At 41.3% G+C, this 18,374-nt stretch overlaps 1 protein-coding gene across 1 annotated transcript in view; it reads right to left on the bottom strand.

The window, feature by feature from the left end:
• Positions 1-13,275, bottom strand: part of LOC309662490 (cyclin-Y-like protein 1) — a gene marked incomplete at its 5' end in the record, with an annotated part of 34,328 nt that extends 21,053 nt beyond the window's left edge. Inside the window, 3 exons of the mRNA XM_082465247.1 lie at positions 1,943-1,977; positions 3,863-3,937; positions 13,050-13,275. Coding sequence (XP_082321373.1) covers positions 1,943-1,977; positions 3,863-3,937; positions 13,050-13,275 — 336 coding nt within the window. The remainder of the gene's footprint in view (positions 1-1,942; positions 1,978-3,862; positions 3,938-13,049) is intronic.
• Positions 13,276-18,374: the final 5,099 nt, after the last annotated feature.

Below are 18,374 nucleotides of genomic sequence, written 5' to 3'. Positions count from 1 at the left end.
GCAGGGGACACGGGTTCGAGCCCTGGCCCAGAAAGATCCCACATACCACAGAGCAACTGAGCCCATGCGCCACAACTACTGAGCCTGCGCTCTAGAGCCCATGAGCCGCAACTACTGAAGCCCGCACGCCCTAGAGCCTGTGCTCCGCAACAAGAGAAGCCACTGCAATGAGAAGCCCACGCACCCAACAAAGAGTAGGCCCAGCTCACCGCAACCAGAGAAAGCCCACGTGCAGAAACCAAGACCCAATGCAGCCAAAAAATAAATAAATAAAATAAAATATAAGGACGCTTTAAAAAAAAACAAAACAAAACGGGAAGAAGGAATTGATGGGAGTGATAAAAACTCAGGAGCAAATGAAAACTTGAAATTGCATCAGTGAAAAAAAGAATGACAGGATATAAGAGAACTCTATAAATTGAAAATAAGGTAGACAAAACAATATATTCAATAGAAGGATTAGAGCACAGTCAAGGAAATCTCCAGGAAGCAGGACAAAAAGACAAAATGCAAAGCAGGAGGGGAAAAAAGTTAGCGATCTGGTAAGTCTAAGACTTCCAACATCTGAATAATAGGAACCTGGAAGAAAAAAACAGAATATCAAAGAAACACACCAAAAAGGTCTATACCAAACCAAATTATGAAATTTCAAAATCCCAGGGAGAGGGAAGGTACTAAAAGGTTCCCGAGAAGGAAGGGATGGGGGAAAATGACTAAAATCGGTAATGTACAATGTACCATACAATGTCAACAGGTTTAAGAGCAACAGTGTAAATGAGAAGATGAGAGGGAAATGTCTTTAGAACGGCAAAAATTAGTTTCAACTGAGAATTCTATACTTTATCAAATAGAAGGAGTTTCAGAGAGGCTAGATCTCTCTAAACTTTCTGCCCATGTGCCCTTTTCCCAGGAAAATGTGCTCCAGTAAAACAAGGAAGTATAACAAGACAAGAGGGAAACAGAATCTAGGACATAGGGGATCCAACATAAGAGAGCAGAGTTATGTGAGATCCCAGATGACTTCACACAGATATCCCAGGAAAAGAGGCATAGAGCAGGCCTAGGGGAACACTAGTCTATATGGGAGTAGGAAGACAAAAGATTGGGGCAAAGTGTCTCCAAGAAAAAAATGGAACAGATGTGGCTTAGTAGACGGAAAATAGTTTTCATAGGCATGTGACAAATGTTAAAACATTTGGGGAAAAAAATAGCTGTTAGAAAACAGGCAAGTGAATATAGTCAGGAAATTAATTCCACAGAAAAAATGAAGAATGTGAAAGCAGGGAGACCGGGCAGGGAGCTACTTACTGCATTTGGCTGTGTGAGATCACGTTGGCTAGGAAAAGGGGGATTGGGTTATCCTAGAGAAGTGCAGAAGTGCTCCAATTTCATTAATATTTAAGAAAAAGAATGAAGGGTGTACAAGGAGGAGGCACAGTCAGAGAACTATATGGCTCAGCAATGCACAATATTTGCAGAGTCGTAGTAATGTAAACATTGATTCTGATTTAATAAAAACTGATACATGTTGAGGGAACACAGGGAGGGAAATAACGTCATGGTGGAGCGAAGAAGCTCAGCTTTCACCTGCTATGACAAGAAGTCAATGGACAGTGCTAAAAATTAACTTACCTGTTATACTTTTATTACTTTGGTTAAAAAATAAGATCAAAAAAATAAGGCAAAAGAATTTAAGGCAGATCTTTATACTACAACCGTATTAGTGAAATTTAACGTAAATGTCAGAACCCTTAAAAAATGGGCACTACTAAGTCAAAGACTTTCCTGAATCCATTTGATAATTAGGAAAATAGAGATTTAGAAAATCTACAAAAAAGAGGTCCATGCTAACAGTATTGGATCCATCATATTTTTAGGAATCATGGCAGACATATTTTTAATTCAAACTATTAATTTCTTAACTTTTCAACTGTTTACTTACATGGTTGAAATGGTTGCTCCTCCTCTTTTCCCGCACTAAGAATAAAAAAAATTAACTGATGAATTCTGATACAAATGCCATAGAAAAATAAAAGTAGTCACTAATTATCTGATGGATTACCAATAACACAATGAGATAGAATTCCATTCTATTTTTTAAAATAATTTCCAACAAAATATATAATTTAAATCACCCAGCAAGATGAGTCCTATAAATAAAATCTAAAAACTTAGTTTCACTTTTTTGACCTAATAGATATTCTGTATTAGGCACAAATGAAAGACTCCCCATTTACAAAAGAAAAGGACAAAGCAAATCAGGCCAGGTGAGAAACTTAGCTAATAAAAAAATGTACCTGCTGCATAGCTGAACTACTAGCCAGGAGTATTTTCTCAGTCTTCATTTACACACAGCTTACTTTAATTACCACAATCTACAGATGACAACTCTACGAACCAGTTTCTGGCCAGGCACTCATCTCCCAACGCACCAGGATCTCTGGAAGCATCCTGAACCACTTAATGGTAACCTACTCAAATACCTTACTGAAAAAATACACAACTGGAAAGTAACCTATGTTAAACGTAAATTTTAAAATGAGTGTGCTGACCTAAATGAACATATCTACAGCACACAAAACGGTTTTGCTCCAACAAAGGCCAGAAGAATAAAAGCCTGAAGAGGGTCTTAGGCCACACTCTTGCTCACATTGCCTCCTTTAACTCCAGACAGGCATCACAGGCACGGATTCCTTAAGGCTGAAGAGAGAGACAGGCATGGGACAGCTTTTCTTTTACTGTCTCCAGAGCCCCTCTACATGTGAGCAGCTCATGGCTCTGGAAGAAACTGAGAAATAGAGCAATCCTAACCAGAAAGGAGTGGCTCAAGTACACACACTAGAAAAATGCAAGTTAGAAACCCCAGGAGCTTCCAGGTTGGTGAGCATGTAGTACCCTTGCAGAGGGCATCAAAGCTCTGTGCCCTGTCCCCATGCCTGGCCCTATGCATCTCTTCCATCTGGCTGTTCCTGAGTTATATCCTTTTATAAAAACCAGTGATCTAACGGAAAAAAACCAAAAGCAAAACAACAACAACAAAAAACCAAACCTCCGTTTTTTATTGTGCTGCATCACTTTAAATATTATGGAATGTTCACTTCTTGTATTCCTGCTCTCGTAATCAACTGAAAAACTTGGTCACGTATGGCTTTTTAGCAAATAAACTAGGATTTAACATAACATTCAGGAAGACAAGCAGGCAAGCAGGAGTGCAAAAAATTCTACGGTTCTGATTCTCATCTTAAAACAAGGAGGACACAGGAAATGTATATGAGTTTCACATGCTGAGGATAATCTTCTGGAAAACCCCATATGGCATGTTGCTCTTATTACCCTGGCACAGCACTACATTAGGATGAGAAAGTTTTGAATAGCTTAAAAGTTCTGAGTAGCATAAATCTGGATGTGAGATAGGCTCGTCTGGTTGAACACTGTGTAAAACAGGGCCAAAATCACAAGGCTCAATTCCCACATATAACAACTGATTTTTCTGATTTGACCAAATGAAAACCTAACTGTGACCTAAACCCTATCATTTGTCTTTAACATATGTGCTCTTCGGAGCAAGGGGAAAAGGACAAAGTAGCATGGAGAAATAGACCACATCTAAATCATGTGGCCAGTTGACTATGTTGATAAAGAGGTGGCAAAATGTATAAACAGATAGTCTAAGTGTTCTCCTCCCTAAAACACTGACAACTAAAGGAAACTGTATCATCAACATATTAAAATAAGACAAGTGAATACATAAAAAAGTGAAACATTTAAACCACTGTAAGAGTTTTTCTAAATACCTCCTATAATACACAAAACAAAAACAGTTTTCACTCTTTTTCTCAGGGAAAAAAAAGCATTGCCTTACCATCTGTTTGAGATTTGCTCGGAAAAATGGTGCTTGCCCTTGGGTGGTCAGAAGGGTTTGGTTCCAAAGCTAAGTCTGTATAGGAAGAAGAGAAAAAGGTGTGGTGATTTAGTTGAGTAGAAAAATACATGATTTTAAAGATAGCTACACATTGATTGAAACCACTTATTAATAGTCTTGAGAAGAGCTTTTAGTAATGACAAAAAGGCAATTTTAGTAAAGGCACAATATAAAAATTCTATTGGGAAACAGCAAAATTGTAGAAACTCTCCATACATGTGGAGAAAAACCATGGCTATGTCTTAGACTTCTTTAACTTGCACCTAAATAATCTATGCCATTTTTAGATGAATCATATATGTGACTCCCCTCCTATTTATCAATTAAAAATTCAGTCACCCTCTTTTAAAGCTGATATTACTAGCACATTCCAGGAACAGTCTCAAGAAGCAAGTTATGCTGTGGCCAACTACTGTCAGATACCAGCTCAATATATCAAATATGCCAAAACGAAGTGAGTTGCTTTTGGCAAATGTTCTTCAGACAATCAAATGGCTAATTCTAACTCCATTCAACAAATGAACTCATTTCATTGGCTGTGGTTTATCTGGGGGCTATTCATCATGGCAGATTTAAGAGGACTACATAAAAGTTCAATGTTCTAATCTAGAGGAACACTTCCATGAGAGTGATTTTTAACTTTGCCCTCTATTTCCAAAGCTAAACTCACTTCTTCATTCCACGCTGCATGATTAATTTGGGGCTTCAATAAGAGTACTTTCTGGAGCAGATCATAGGGCTACTAGAAAAAAATTTTGGCCATACCTACACGAAAAGGTGGGTCTGCCTGTAGCCCACCTTGCACCAAGGTGGGATAGCGTCTTCTATTTAGGCAGAAATACAAAACAAGCACAAGCTACCACACAGGATAGTAAGGTTGTTGTTTCAAACAAACAAACAAACATAAAAGCCCTATGACACTTCCTCAGCAAAGTCCATCTCAAACCATTTAACCAATCTTTTAAGAAACTGGACCAAGATTCAGATAAAGAGTAATGGTTAAGGCAATTATTTCCCAAACCACATAATAACTGATCTGTTTTTGAAAGATGGCTTTGATGGTCAAAGTGAAATACAAATATATCCCTGCCTCTTAGAGAATCCAAAGAATACACACATTGATATATTAAAAACTAATTAGTCTAGTAGTGAATTCTGTCTAACCCAGCATTTCACAAATGTATCTACCTAGAATCCCCTTTTCCCACCCAGAAAGAATGTGGCACGAACAGTAATTTTGGACTTCCCGTTTTAACAGGAATCTGAGCCATCCATTTTAATGTCATTGCCAGCACTAGTAATTTACAGAGCTAAACCAACTGCTTTGTTCTTCATGAAAATTCCTTCACTGAATTTGAAGTTTATCAAGCTGCTTTTGGAGAAAATATTCTATTCAACATTTTTATGTAAAAGACCCATACAATTATTTTAAAGTTTTTTTCTCCTACATATTTGAAAAATTAAGACAATGGGAAAATAAATTATTTCAGCTGTACACAAAATGGCAGGCAGAGACTTTCACAGCTGCCTCTAACCTATAGCTTCCGAAAGAATTCATGACTACTTACCTATACCAAAAAGAAAGTAAATAGACTACATTTGAATCTAAAAAATAAGCAGAAATGTTTGCAAAGTAGCTGTCTTATTTATCAGTGTCTATGGCATGGTAAAACTTAACAATTTTCAATGGAAGTCCAGGAAAATTAAGTGCCAGAATCAAAGAGAAGCAAGCTTTAACACACACACACACACACACACACACACACACACAGCCGCCAAACCAAGATGTGCTACTACAGATCTAAATACAAAAGTCAAGAAGGCTGGGATAAAAGAAATGACAACATGCAAAAAAAAAAAAGTAAACTTAGCCCAAGTGACCAGAAAAAAGCTGGCACTCTCCCTACTCTATCCTAGGGGGTTCAAAGGTAGGCACAGGATCCAGGAACGGCCAATCAATCACAGCTGTCCTGGGGCTTGCCAAGAAAAGAGAAAGGCAGAACTGTACTCTAGGATCCTTAGCTAGTCTTGAGCTGCTGGACACTCCCCTTGCTATCATGAGGGGAAAGGCTTTTCAGGAGACATCAACAGAGGAGAGCAAACTGAGGAGATCATTTAACTCCTGGGTCAAGTAGTGCTTAACTCTGTGATGTTCTTTTAACTTGCAACTGAAGGAGACCTGGTTAATCAGCAGTACTGATGATCACACTAAAGGTGGGGAAAGGTAAAAGTCACTTGCTCATTCCTTTATCAAATATCATGAACAAAAATCTGCATGAGACAAAACGATGCTCTGTTTAAAAGTTACACACAACCATTCACAATCATTAACACACAATGATTCACAACTGTTACTTTTAGTTGCTTTTCTTATACGTTAAAAAAAGCTCTAATTAGTGTACAATTTATGTCTTCTTGTTACTAACAAGCGCTCTCCACCCCACTGTTGCATATTTATTGTTTAATGAATACACACTGGCCCATCAAGTGTTATTCCTATACTGGACTTAGCCAATCCCCTATTGCTGGGGATTGGTGCTTACAAAGTTCTATTCTTAAAATATTATGAGGAAAATCTTTATGTACATAGTTTTTTAAAATAATGGTTTTATCTCCTTAGCAAAGATCTTCGGAAGTGGAATGACTAAGCCAAAAGGTTAGATCACTTTCACGGCTCCATGTACAATGCTAAATTGCTTCCTAAAGAAGGTGGGGGGCACATTAGGGTATAATGCTACCAATCATGACATTTTGATTTCCTACCCTTGCTTTGGATACTTGAAAAAAAAAAAAAAAATTCCTACTGATATGAATGAGGAACCTCACTGTAGATCTAATTTGTATTTCTTCTGATTACACAGTTTGACCATTTTCCCACAGTTATCAGTGTTATTTCCACTTTGGTGAGTTGGCCTATCATTTGAATGTACTGTAAACACCAGGGCCCTACTGCTGTCAGTTTGCATGAGGTTTTCAGAAAATATTAATCTTTTGTTTATAGCCTATATAACTAACAATTTTCTATATAACTTGCACTTTTTGCTAATGAAAAATACCACATCACTATCTTATAGAATGGACATGTGAGCCATTAGACAGTAAACTCATACATACACACAATATTTCTGCACTTCCCATGAACTATCTTCCCAAGAGCCTAAGGAGACTATGATAAAACCTACCACACTCTTCACTATCACAAAGGTAAGACTGCCAACTATTAAGCAAAGCTTTACCACCCACCATCCCTCTCATCCCTCTCCCCACCACATGCACACACAGTAATTTAGAGACTTCAGGGAATTACTGTGCATTCAGGAAATTACATGGATTCTTCCGAAAGTTATTTCTTTAGAAACCTCTAAGAATGTTTTACCCAGGAGAAATATTCTTGAGCTCATGATTAGGGGTTATGATTAAAACTGTATTTTAAGACCCATCATTTTTGTATTATCAATTTAAATTGCAACTTATTTGACAGCATGATAGGTCGATGTAGAAAAAGTATGATTAAAAAAAAATTAAACTCGGTCTTCATGTAAACATTCCTCAGAGGAAACCTGTAAAACACCACCGACACTGAGTACTGTTTTTCCTCCAATCTAAGATTCTACCAGTTGTTAAGATCCATCTCAATTGCAGTTGTTAAAAGTGTGAAAACATAGGCAACTTAGAACAAATGAAATGCATTACTGAAGGCTAAAAGTGTTAAAACTATGCTATCAAACTGTCGATAAATGATTTGTCCTTGTTAAAATATTAGAGGGAGAGGGAAGTGACCAAGAAAGCATCTGACAGAAGCAGCATATTTCAGAAAGCGATTAATATCGACATATTGATTTCAATATATTCCAAATAAACAGGAGATGTCAGCAGTTTCTGGGCCAACTGCTGAGCACCAGTTTACTTAACGGTAACCACTGCATTTACTGAACTGCCCTAGCATCCCTATACTGTGCAGTGTATTAGTTTTATGGCTCATAATACAAACATTACAATCTTTACAATTACCATGTAAACTGATGATTTCATCTCTTTGCGTCCACACTTTCCACCGCAGTCAGGGAGTTCCTGCCAGCCAGCCCTGAGCTGGGCTGCCTCACCAGCGGGTACACAGCAGGCTCCTGCACCTGCCAGGCTACTGCTCACCCAAGCCTTGATCCTGCTTTCCTAGCTTCTGACAATCCTGGCTTCCAAACTTCCCAGCTCTGGTTTCCAACTGCTTCTGTACCTGCCTCTACCCTGGTTCTCAGTTTTGCCTTATTTTAATCCTCAATCAGTGTTACAGTGATCATGACTGAGAGGTGACACATAGGTAAGTACACCTGGCTTTATATATTTCTAAAGAGCACTTTACTCAGTTTCTTGGACTTTTAAGAACCTTTCTGGGTTGCAAGTTACCTTCATTTCATTTCACATTACGCAGTGTTACTGTTTTAACTCTTAAGTTTTATTACTTTAATACACTAAAACAACAACAACAAAAAAGGCTGAGAAAAAAGGTAGTATTCCAAAGAAGCTCACATAATGTCAACAATAAATTCTGTTCCTATATGCCATGCATTTGGAATTTACAGTCCTACTCTCTATCAATACTCATTTTTAAAACCTTGGACAACTCAATTTATACCTAAGAGAAGAATTCCTACACTACCTAACTCAGAACATGGTGAGAATCAAATGAAATGCAAGAGCAATCTATATACTACAGCCTATTTTAGACCCTTATTAATATCGCTTTTTTGTTCAAGCCACTGTTGGCTCTCACCTGAGCTACCGCACCAGCCTCCTAACTGGTCTCCCTCTCTGCTTCCTTCCACCCTTACAGTCTATTCTCACACAGTAGCTGGTCTGATCTCCCTCCGCCCTCTCTACCCCCCTTCCCTTTTTCTAAGAATTAACATCATTCCCCTGCATATAATCCTTCAATGGTTTCCCATTACAATTAGACTAAAATTCATATTTTTTGGTCAAGGCCCACTAGGCATACAAGGTCTTAATCCCCCATATTCCTCCTGGCATTCATTCACTCAGCTGCAGCCACCCATCTTTCTGTCCTTGGCACGCATCAAGCATATTCCCTTCTTAGGAACTGCACAGAAGCCTCTTCTCCCACAGCCTCACACGGCTCTCTTAGGACTGCTCATGGGTCGCTTAAGGAGAGAAGCTGTCTTTAACCACCCCTTGTAAAACTGTCCTCCTCCCCAGCCCATTACCTTCATTTTCTTTCTTAGTGTTCTCACTACCTGATGTTATTCTTGTGTCGTCAGCCCCCAGGCACCTCTAGAAAGTAAGGACCTGAGTTAGGATACGGGTTTTGTCTTGTCTAACCACTGTTTGTCCTGCCTCTGGAATGGTGCCTAATAATCATGTTTCAGTGTACCCAAAACCAGTTAAGGTTTTCCCAATTTTCCCACATCATCTAAGATTTCTTCTAATGCTGTCTTTTGATGTGTCTGTCACCTAGGACCAGAGTTAATTTCAGATCTCTTAGAGTAGTAGTTTAGTTACTCAGAATCAAAGACACAAGACAGGTTACCAAGAACCACGAAAACCTAAAAGAGGAAATCTAATGTTCAGTGAAAAATCAATGGTAACTTTAATTTGGAAAAAGAACATTTAATGTTAAAATACCTTTACTACAAAATGACTCACCCTATGAATTTAATTAAGTCGTAAGACAAAGTGTACAATCAGAATGCTATAGGGAAGTATCAATACAATGCATCAGTTTTTATCTGTGTCCCCTGACTAAAGCATTATAATGGGATTATAAAAGATGCTCAACCATAAAGGCTGGGTAAATGAATTATGCTCCAAGGTTATTCGATGGCCCAGTAAACAGTTGGTAAAAGGCAGGCTGTAGAGCTATGCGCAGTTGCATGGAAATACATCACCCTGGAGCACTCTCTAGGTGTCAGCACGGTTACAGGAGCTTCATGTCGTTACTTTTCTTTATAACAAAAAGTTACAAAGTGGCACATAAAGAACAATCCCATCTTTGTAAAATAAACACAATGTTATGTTTATATGCATACAAAAGGTTCAGGAAGAATCAACACCAAAATATTAATAAAAATTCTGGATATTCTGAGTGTGAGTGAAGGACTTTTCTGTGTTTTCTCAATCTTTCACATCAAATGTTCATTAATACTGTCACCAAAAAAAGGAAAGATCTGTTGCTCAGAGGTTTTTCCACATCATATTGCCAATTCCTTCCCTACCCACTCTTCAGGGGGATGGGAGGTAGGGGTCACTTGAGAGAGCACCTTTCACCAGAAAATTAGCAAAGCTCCTAAGGTCAGAACATAAAGGCTGTATGAAAAGTTGATGAATAAAAATAAAATCAGATAATAGGACCGTAGCATCTTCTTTTCTATTATGACACTACCATCAGTTATATTAGATATACTGTTAAAGACAAAGTAGTAAAAAATTCTTTTGAGTCTATCTGAAATCTATACTACGTTCTTAGGAGTTACTTTTTTGAGATGGCTTGAAGAAATCATGTTCTTCTCCAATGTTTCTGAAGAACAAGACAGAGCATCATTTATGTACGATTTTCTCTAAGTAACCAAATAATTCTTCACTGTAGAAAAGCCAAAATGTTTTATATCTGAGTAGGTATTTCTCAGTTTCCAGGGAAACTGATACAAAATTGTCTGAAATAAAGACATGAAGAGCAAACTTCCAATGTGCCTGTACTTTATATTTGGTGTTCTGACCTTGTTTCTATGGAAACTTAATTAATAGGCAAATGCTGAAATTGAGGTTTCTCTTATCACTTTATCGAATGCCCCCCCAAAAAAGACAAATTGAAATGAAATTTTAACAATCATGTTAAACATAAAAAGGTAAATTCTGTACTCATGAACTCTATTTTTCCAGTTCCTGATTTAGCACTCCTTCCTTATCATACATAGTCGTATGCTAAATGCTTAGTACCTTACCTGCCCGCTTACCAGCTTCCCCTAATGTCCCTCTGTCCAGGGCATTCTCGGCTTCAATTGGATTTCACCAGAACAAACTCTTTAAATTATATCAACGTGTTTACCTGACTGATAAATTTAGGCTATTTCATGACTTCTACTTTTATTCATATCCATTGCAATGTATGTACAGACAGAGAATGGAGAGGTAAATGTTGCTTCTGAGTTGTGTACAATAAACTGGAATGGCAATAATCAAAACTGGAGTATGCTGAGATAGGCCTAACTTATGGATAAATTATAATAAAATATAAGGTGCACTCTAAACAGTTTCTTAAGCATCCCAAGAACTGAATTTGGCATATCTACCACCTCCCAAGTCTGTCTCTTTTGTTCAGTAGCTGTGTTACACAGTCATTTCAGATCTCTAAGTCTTGGCTTCTTCATCGGCAACAGAGGGAGAATATATACGGGCCTTATTTGTAGATGGAAGGGCCGAGTGAAATACACAAGAAAATGCATTGTAAATCTTAAAAGAATTCTATAAAGGTCCAATTTTCGTCTCTCATCCTACACTAGCCAACTACTAACTGTTTTTAAAAATCATTTAGAGGCTTACCTTATAGCAACAAGCAGAGCAGTTTTCACAAGTACTTACATGCTTTGTGTTTAAAGCTACAATTAATTCACATAATTTGTTCATTCTTTCACAATATCTAACGATTCTGAAAAGGGAGTACTTTCCACTTACAAAGCCACGTCCATCATAAGGGTGAATCCACAGGCTTCATTATTCTAACTTTTAAAGAAATTAAATAAACCCAACTAAAATTTAAATAGAAGAGCTGTAAGACATTTCGTCTATGAAATAATGAAATAATCTCTGGCATTTAAATGAAACAAATGGGCCAGTGGGGCTTTAACATCTTTATGATACAATGTTTTATACTTCAAAGAACAGTCTTTATTAAAGTGCCACTATGCTACCCAGAATTTTTTTTTTTTTAACCTAGAGCCATCCCTTTCCAAAATTCTAGAGGCAAAAATCAAACATTTCCTCTCTTCTCTCTCTCCTCTCCTCCCCGACAACACCCACCCCCAGCCACTTAGTCTACAGAACTTTTACCTGAACATTCCTAAAGTTAAATAGTATTCTACTGGGGGGGGGGGGCGGAGGAGGAGGGAGCCATGGAGACATTTTTCTGCAGGATGGATGTGGTATGTTAACTCCCAAACCTTTATATTACAAATTACAATCTGAATTTGTTTTTTCTCCTTTGAAACTTCTGTCCAGCAGTCTCAGGAACCACCTCACCCCTCCCTTAGAACAGGCAACGTGCAAAAGAAGTCGGTTAAGGCTGTGCAACTGAAGACATACTTGTGTCAAAGTGGGAATTTAAAAGTAATCAGAACTCCATGGGGTCTCCTTTGGTAAAGAAAAAAAACCCAACAACTATTCTCTGCAGCCGTGGCAGTAACGTTTCACACCGTTCACAGTTATTTTAAGCCCCTCTCCCACCATTTTCTTTCCTATCGTGTTCAAATTATAGTTAGAAGGGATAAAGTAGCTTCTATCAGGGCGACTGAAAACATTAAAATCCAAAGAATTTTAGTTAAGAACACCACACTGACTCTGTCCATCTCTATTTTGAATTTAAATGACAAATCCTCTAATGTTTGTCTTAATTGTCTCGAGTATCAACTACCTTAAGGAATAGAAATCTGTCATCAGGCCCTTACCTAGTTCCTTCGCTTAGGTACCATCTGGATAGGGAGACGGGATGGATACGCCGAAGTTAGAGTATTTAAGTTTGCATTAAGAAAAGAGAGACTACACCAGAAAGTCTCTGCTAAGTCCCACGAGATGTTAAATAGAACCACGAACAGGAAGGGCCGCGGATTGGAGGGTCTCAGGCCGGGCTGGGAAATGGGAACGGGGGAAAGAATTGGGCATTCGGGTAGGGAAGAGGGAAGGAGACTGGCCGGACGCGACTGGTAAAGAATAAGGGGTGGGGACGCCAAGCAGAGCCAGCCTTCGTCCCCGGTGCCCAGCCCTGGGAGAGCCAACTCCGGGCAAGAAGGAGCCCTAGGCGGCGTCTCCCTCCCGGGGGACCCTGGGGGCGGCGGAGGCCAGAGGTAAGCCCGAGAGCAGACGGCGCCGACCCCGCGAGGGGCGAGGCGCGCCCGCCGCTTCTTACCTTCGGGCATCTCCCGGTCGCTGATGTGCTGCAGGTGGTGGCCTTCGCCACCTGCGAAATCCAACTCGGCGGGTTCCATGGTAGCCGCCGCCGGAGCTACTGCCACCGCATTCCCGGCCGCCGCCTTGTAGACCTCAGACTCGCAGTCCGGCTCCGCTGACCCCCTGCGCCGGCCCGACTTGGGGCTGGCATTGGGGGACAGGCAACAACACAGCGAGTTCCCCATGGGGCGCCTTCACTCCTCGCCGCCGCCGCCTCCGCTCGTCCCCCGACTCTGCCGAGCACAGAAGCCGCCCCCTCCCCCAACAATGGCGCGGCGGGCACTGGCAGCCCCGGGCTATGCCGGGGCTGTGCCGCACATGCAGACGCGACTTCGCCCGCCGCTCTCCTGTCCGCCCAGCCGCCGAGGCCCCGGGCAGGGGTACGGCCCCGGCCGCACCCCTGCCCAGCCGCTGGGCCCCGGGCAGGGGTCCGGCCCCGGCCGCACCCCCGCCGCTGCCTCCCCGGAACCAACTAGTCTGTGAGGGCGGTGACCAGACCCGCTTATTTAAAAGGGCTGGGAACCAGACAAGCGCTGAGACGCGCAGCCACTGAGGGAGAGAGCGCAGCCGGAGCTCCTCCTCCTTCCGCTGCCACCTCCCGACTGAAAGTAGCTAGCCCGGCCGGCCCTTGCCTACCGGAATGTGTCCTTCGGTTACCTGGTTACGACGGACCAATCACGACCAGAGTTCCCTCCACGCGCCCTCCTCAGAGCGCAGGCATGTGACTCACAATGCCCCGCCCCCGCCCGCGGCTGCCCCGCCCCCCGAGCGGCGCGCCCCAGACTCTGGTTTCCATTCATCTCTCGCGCTCCGAGCTTTCCGGTCCTGCGGGAAGCGCCGCGGGAGTTTGTTAATCGAAGCCGTCCTGAGTCAGTGGGCTCTGTAGAAAGCCCCTGTTCGTAAAATGCCAGTTCAGTTAGCAACTCGCTTTCACTGGGTCCACAGTTGACTCATTTGATGTATTGCTCAACGAACTTAGTTTCACCCCAATTTTTGACCGTTTTTTATAACTGAATGCTCCTCCTGTCTTGCCTTCCAAAGAGTGTTAGTTTCCGCCTACAGTTTAACCATAGCAACCCCCGGGGCCCTGGTCCTACTCTCAATAAAGAGCTGTGGCTGTGTCTTGAATGAGACTCGAGGACACGTCACCCCTCCACTTCCTCATCAGCAAATTAGGGACCAAACTCCCCCCTCCCACCTCTGAGGCGCTGGGATTCAGCAACTCGCTTTTCTCGCCTGTTGCTCTCTTCCACGGCAGGAGTTTCCAGGTTTCCCTACTTTAGCCAACAACAACGCATAAAGCACGATTTTCTCATACAAACTTGAGAGTCACAAAGTGAAGTACCACGGTCTTGATTTGATGAAGATGATAACGATAGTTAACATTTGGCAAACACTATGCGCCCGCCCCCGTTCCAAGTGAGGTACTCATTTAACCCTCGGGAACAAAATCCTCAGAAACCTTCATTTTACAGATTTTACAGACGCTAAGTCACGTTCCCAAGGTCACATGATTGCTCAGGGGTGTGGCCAGGATTTGATCCCTGATTGTGTGGATCCCCAAAGGCACCTTATTGTGATCATCAGAAAATAAAGGTCGAAGTCAAATTTGGTTGGAAGTGGCATAGTGTATCAGGATTTTCTTTTTTTAAGGAGGAACAATTTTTTGATGTGGATTTTAAAATACTTTCCCTTCATTCAACATTGATTAGTCCCTCCTACATGCCAGGCACCCGTGTGTGAAAAATAGTCCTGCCCTCAGTGACCTCAGGCACGGTGAGAAAACAAAGGCTTAGAAAGCCCAACAGTCTGAGGTCACACTGCTGCAAAGTACTTAAACCTGAAATTCAAACCTAGATCTATTAACCCCAAGTAGATGCTGGGGTAAAGAGCTTGGTTTTCTTCCCAGAAACATGAGAGCCATTGAATGTTGTGAAGTTAAGGAGTCACTATCAGGTGGTTTGTAGTGAGGTCACGCTTGAGAATAAGTAGGACTGATGGAAGCAACAAAACCCATTAAGAGACTTTATATTCATCTAAGAGAGGAGTGAGGGCTCAAACTAAAGGCAGTGGCAGAGATTGGAGTGGAGGGAAAGGATCTGAGGTCATCTGGGAGGTAGAATAGAAGTGCTCAGTGACTAGATATGGAGCGGGAAGGGGAAAAGAGAAGCAAAAATGGCTGCTAGGGTTCTGGCTTAGGGAACTATGTAGAGTGTGGTTACTTTTTCTTAGATAGTGCAGGAAAAGGAAGAGGTTTGGGAAGGAAGATCATTTTGGGTTCTGTTAAGCGGAACATGGAAATGGAGCTCTCTGGTTGAAAGTAAGCCTCTGCAGGCTAAGTCCATTTTGTGATATCCCAACTTATGTTTTCAAAAATAACACATTAGATTAACCAAGATGGCGGAGTAGAAGGACGTGCTCTCACTCCCTCTTGCGAGAGCACCAGAATCACAACTTGCTGCTGGACAATCATTGACAGGAAGACCCTGGACTTCACCAAGGAGGATACCCCACGTCCAAGGACAGAGGAGAAGCCACAGTGAGACGGTAGGAGGGGTGCAATCAGAGTAAAATCAAATCCCATAACTGCTGGGTGGGTGACTCACAGGCTGGTGAACACTTATACCACAGAAGTCCACCCACTGGAGTGAAGGTTCTGAGCCCCACGTCAGGCTTCCCAACCTGGGGGTCCGGCTACGGGAGGAGGAATTCCTAGAGAATCAGACTTTGAAGCCTAGTGGGAATTGATTGCAGGACTTTGACAGGACTGGGGGAAACAGAGACCCCACTCTTGGAGGGCACATACAAAGTAATGTGTGCATCGGGACCCAGGGGAAGGAGCAGTGACCCTGGGGGAGACTGAACCAGACCTACCTGCTGGTGTTGGGGGGTCTCCTGCAGAGGCGAGTGGTGGCTCTGTTTCACCGTGGGGATAAGGACACTGGCAGCCGAGGTTCTGGGAAGTTCTCCTTGGTGTGAGCCCTCCCAGAGTCTGCCATTAACCCCACCAAACAGCACGGGTAGGCTCCAGTGTTGGGTTGCCTCAGGCAAAACAACCAACAGGGAGGGAACCCAGCCCCACCCATCAACAGTCAAGTGGATTAAGGTTTTACTGAGCTCTGACCGCCACAGCAACAGTCAGCTCTACCCACCACCAGAGCCTCCCATCAAGCCTCTTAGATAGCCTCAACCACCAGAGGGCAGACAACAGAAGCAAGAAAAACTACAATCCTGCAGCCTGTGGACCAAAAACCACAGTTACAGAAAGATAGAGAAGATGAAAAGGCAGAGGGCTATGTACCAGATGAAGGAACAAGAAAAAAACCCAGAAAAACAACTAAATGAAGTGGAGATAGGCAACCTTCCAGAAAAAGAATTCAGAATAATGATAGTGAAGATGATCCAGGACCTCGGAATAAGAATGGAGGCAAAGATTGAGAAGATGCAAGAAATGATTAACAAAGACCTAGAAGAATTAAAGAACAAACAAACAGAGATGACCAATACAATAACTGAAATGAAAACTACACTAGAAGGAATCAATAGCAGAATAACTGAGGCAGAAGAAAGGATAAGTGACCTGGAAGACAGAATGGTGGAATTCACTGCTGCGGAACAGACTAAAGAAAAAAGAATGAAAAGAAATGAAGACAGCCTAAGAGACCTCTGGGACAACATTAAACGCAACAACATTCGCATTATAAGGGTCCCAGAAGGAGAAGAGAGAGAGAAAGGACCAGAGAAAATATTTGAAGAGATTATAGTCGAAAACTTCCCTAACATGAGAAAGGAAATAGCCACCCAAGTCCAGGAAGCGCAGAGAGTCCCATACAGAATAAACCCAAGGAGAAACACGCCGAGACACATAGTAATCAAAGTGGCAAAAATTAAAGACAAAGAAAAATTATTGAAAGCAGCAAGGGAAAAACGACAAATAACATACAAGGGAACTCCCATAAGGTTAACAGCTGATTTCTCAGCAGAAACTCTGCAAGCCAGAAGGGAGTGGCATGATATACTTAATGTGATGAAAGGGAAGAACCTACAACCAAGATTACTCTACCCGGCAAGGATCACATTTAGATTTGATGGAGAAATCAAAAGCTTTACAGACAAGCAAAAGCTAAGAGAATTCAGCACCACCAAACCAGCTCTACAACAAATGCTAAAGGAACTTCTCTAAGTGGGAAACACAAGAGAAGAAAAGGACCTACAAAAACAAACCCAAAACAATTAAGAAAATGGTCATAGGAACATACATATCGATAATTACCTTAAACGTGAATGGATTAAACGCCCCAACCAAAAGACATAGACTGGCTGAATGGATACAAAAACAAGACCCATATATATGCTGTCTACAAGAGACCCACTTTAGACCTAGGGACACATACAGACTGAAAGTGAGGGGATGGAAAAAGATATTCCATGCAAATGGAAATCAAAAGAAAGCTGGAGTAGCTATACTCATATCAGATAAAATAGACTTTAAAATAAAGAATGTTACAAGAGACAAGGAAGGACACTACATAATGATCCAGGGATCAATCCAAGAAGAAGATATAACAATTATAAATATATATGCACCCAACATAGGAGCACCTCAATACATAAGGCAACTACTAACAGCTCTAAAAGAGGAAATCGACAGTAACACAATAATAGTGGGGGACTTTAACACTTCACTTACACCAATGGACAGATCATCCAAAATGAAAATAAATAAGGAAACAGAAGCTTTAAATGACACAATAGACCAGATAGATTTAATTGATATATATAGGACATTCCATCCAAAAACAGCAGATTACACGTTCTTCTCAAGTGCGCACGGAACATTCTCCAGGATAGATCACATCTTGGGTCACAAATCAAGCCTCAGTAAATTTAAGAAAATTGAAATCATACCAAGCATCTTTTCTGACCACAACGCTATGAGATTAGAAATGAATTACAGGGAAAAAAACGTAAAAAAGACAAACACATGGAGGCTAAACAATACGTTACTAAATAACCAAGAGATCACTGAAGAAATCAAAGAGGAAATAAAAAAATACCTAGAGACAAATGACAATGAAAACACGACGACCCAAAACCTATGGGATGCAGCAAAAGCGGTTCTAAGAGGGAAGTTTATAGCTATACAAGCCTACCTAAAGAAACAAGAAAAATCTCAAGTAAACAATCTAACCTTACACCTAAAGAAACTAGAGAAAGAAGAACAAACAAAACCCAAAGTTAGCAGAAGGAAAGAAATCATAAAGATCAGAGCAGAAATAAATGA

This window comes from Balaenoptera physalus (assembly GCF_965194825.1).
Source record: "Balaenoptera physalus genome assembly, chromosome: 6".
Taxonomy (NCBI): Eukaryota; Metazoa; Chordata; class Mammalia; order Artiodactyla; family Balaenopteridae; genus Balaenoptera; species Balaenoptera physalus.
Note: the sequence above shows the minus strand (reverse complement) of the source record. Positions and strands in the feature narration are given on the sequence as shown.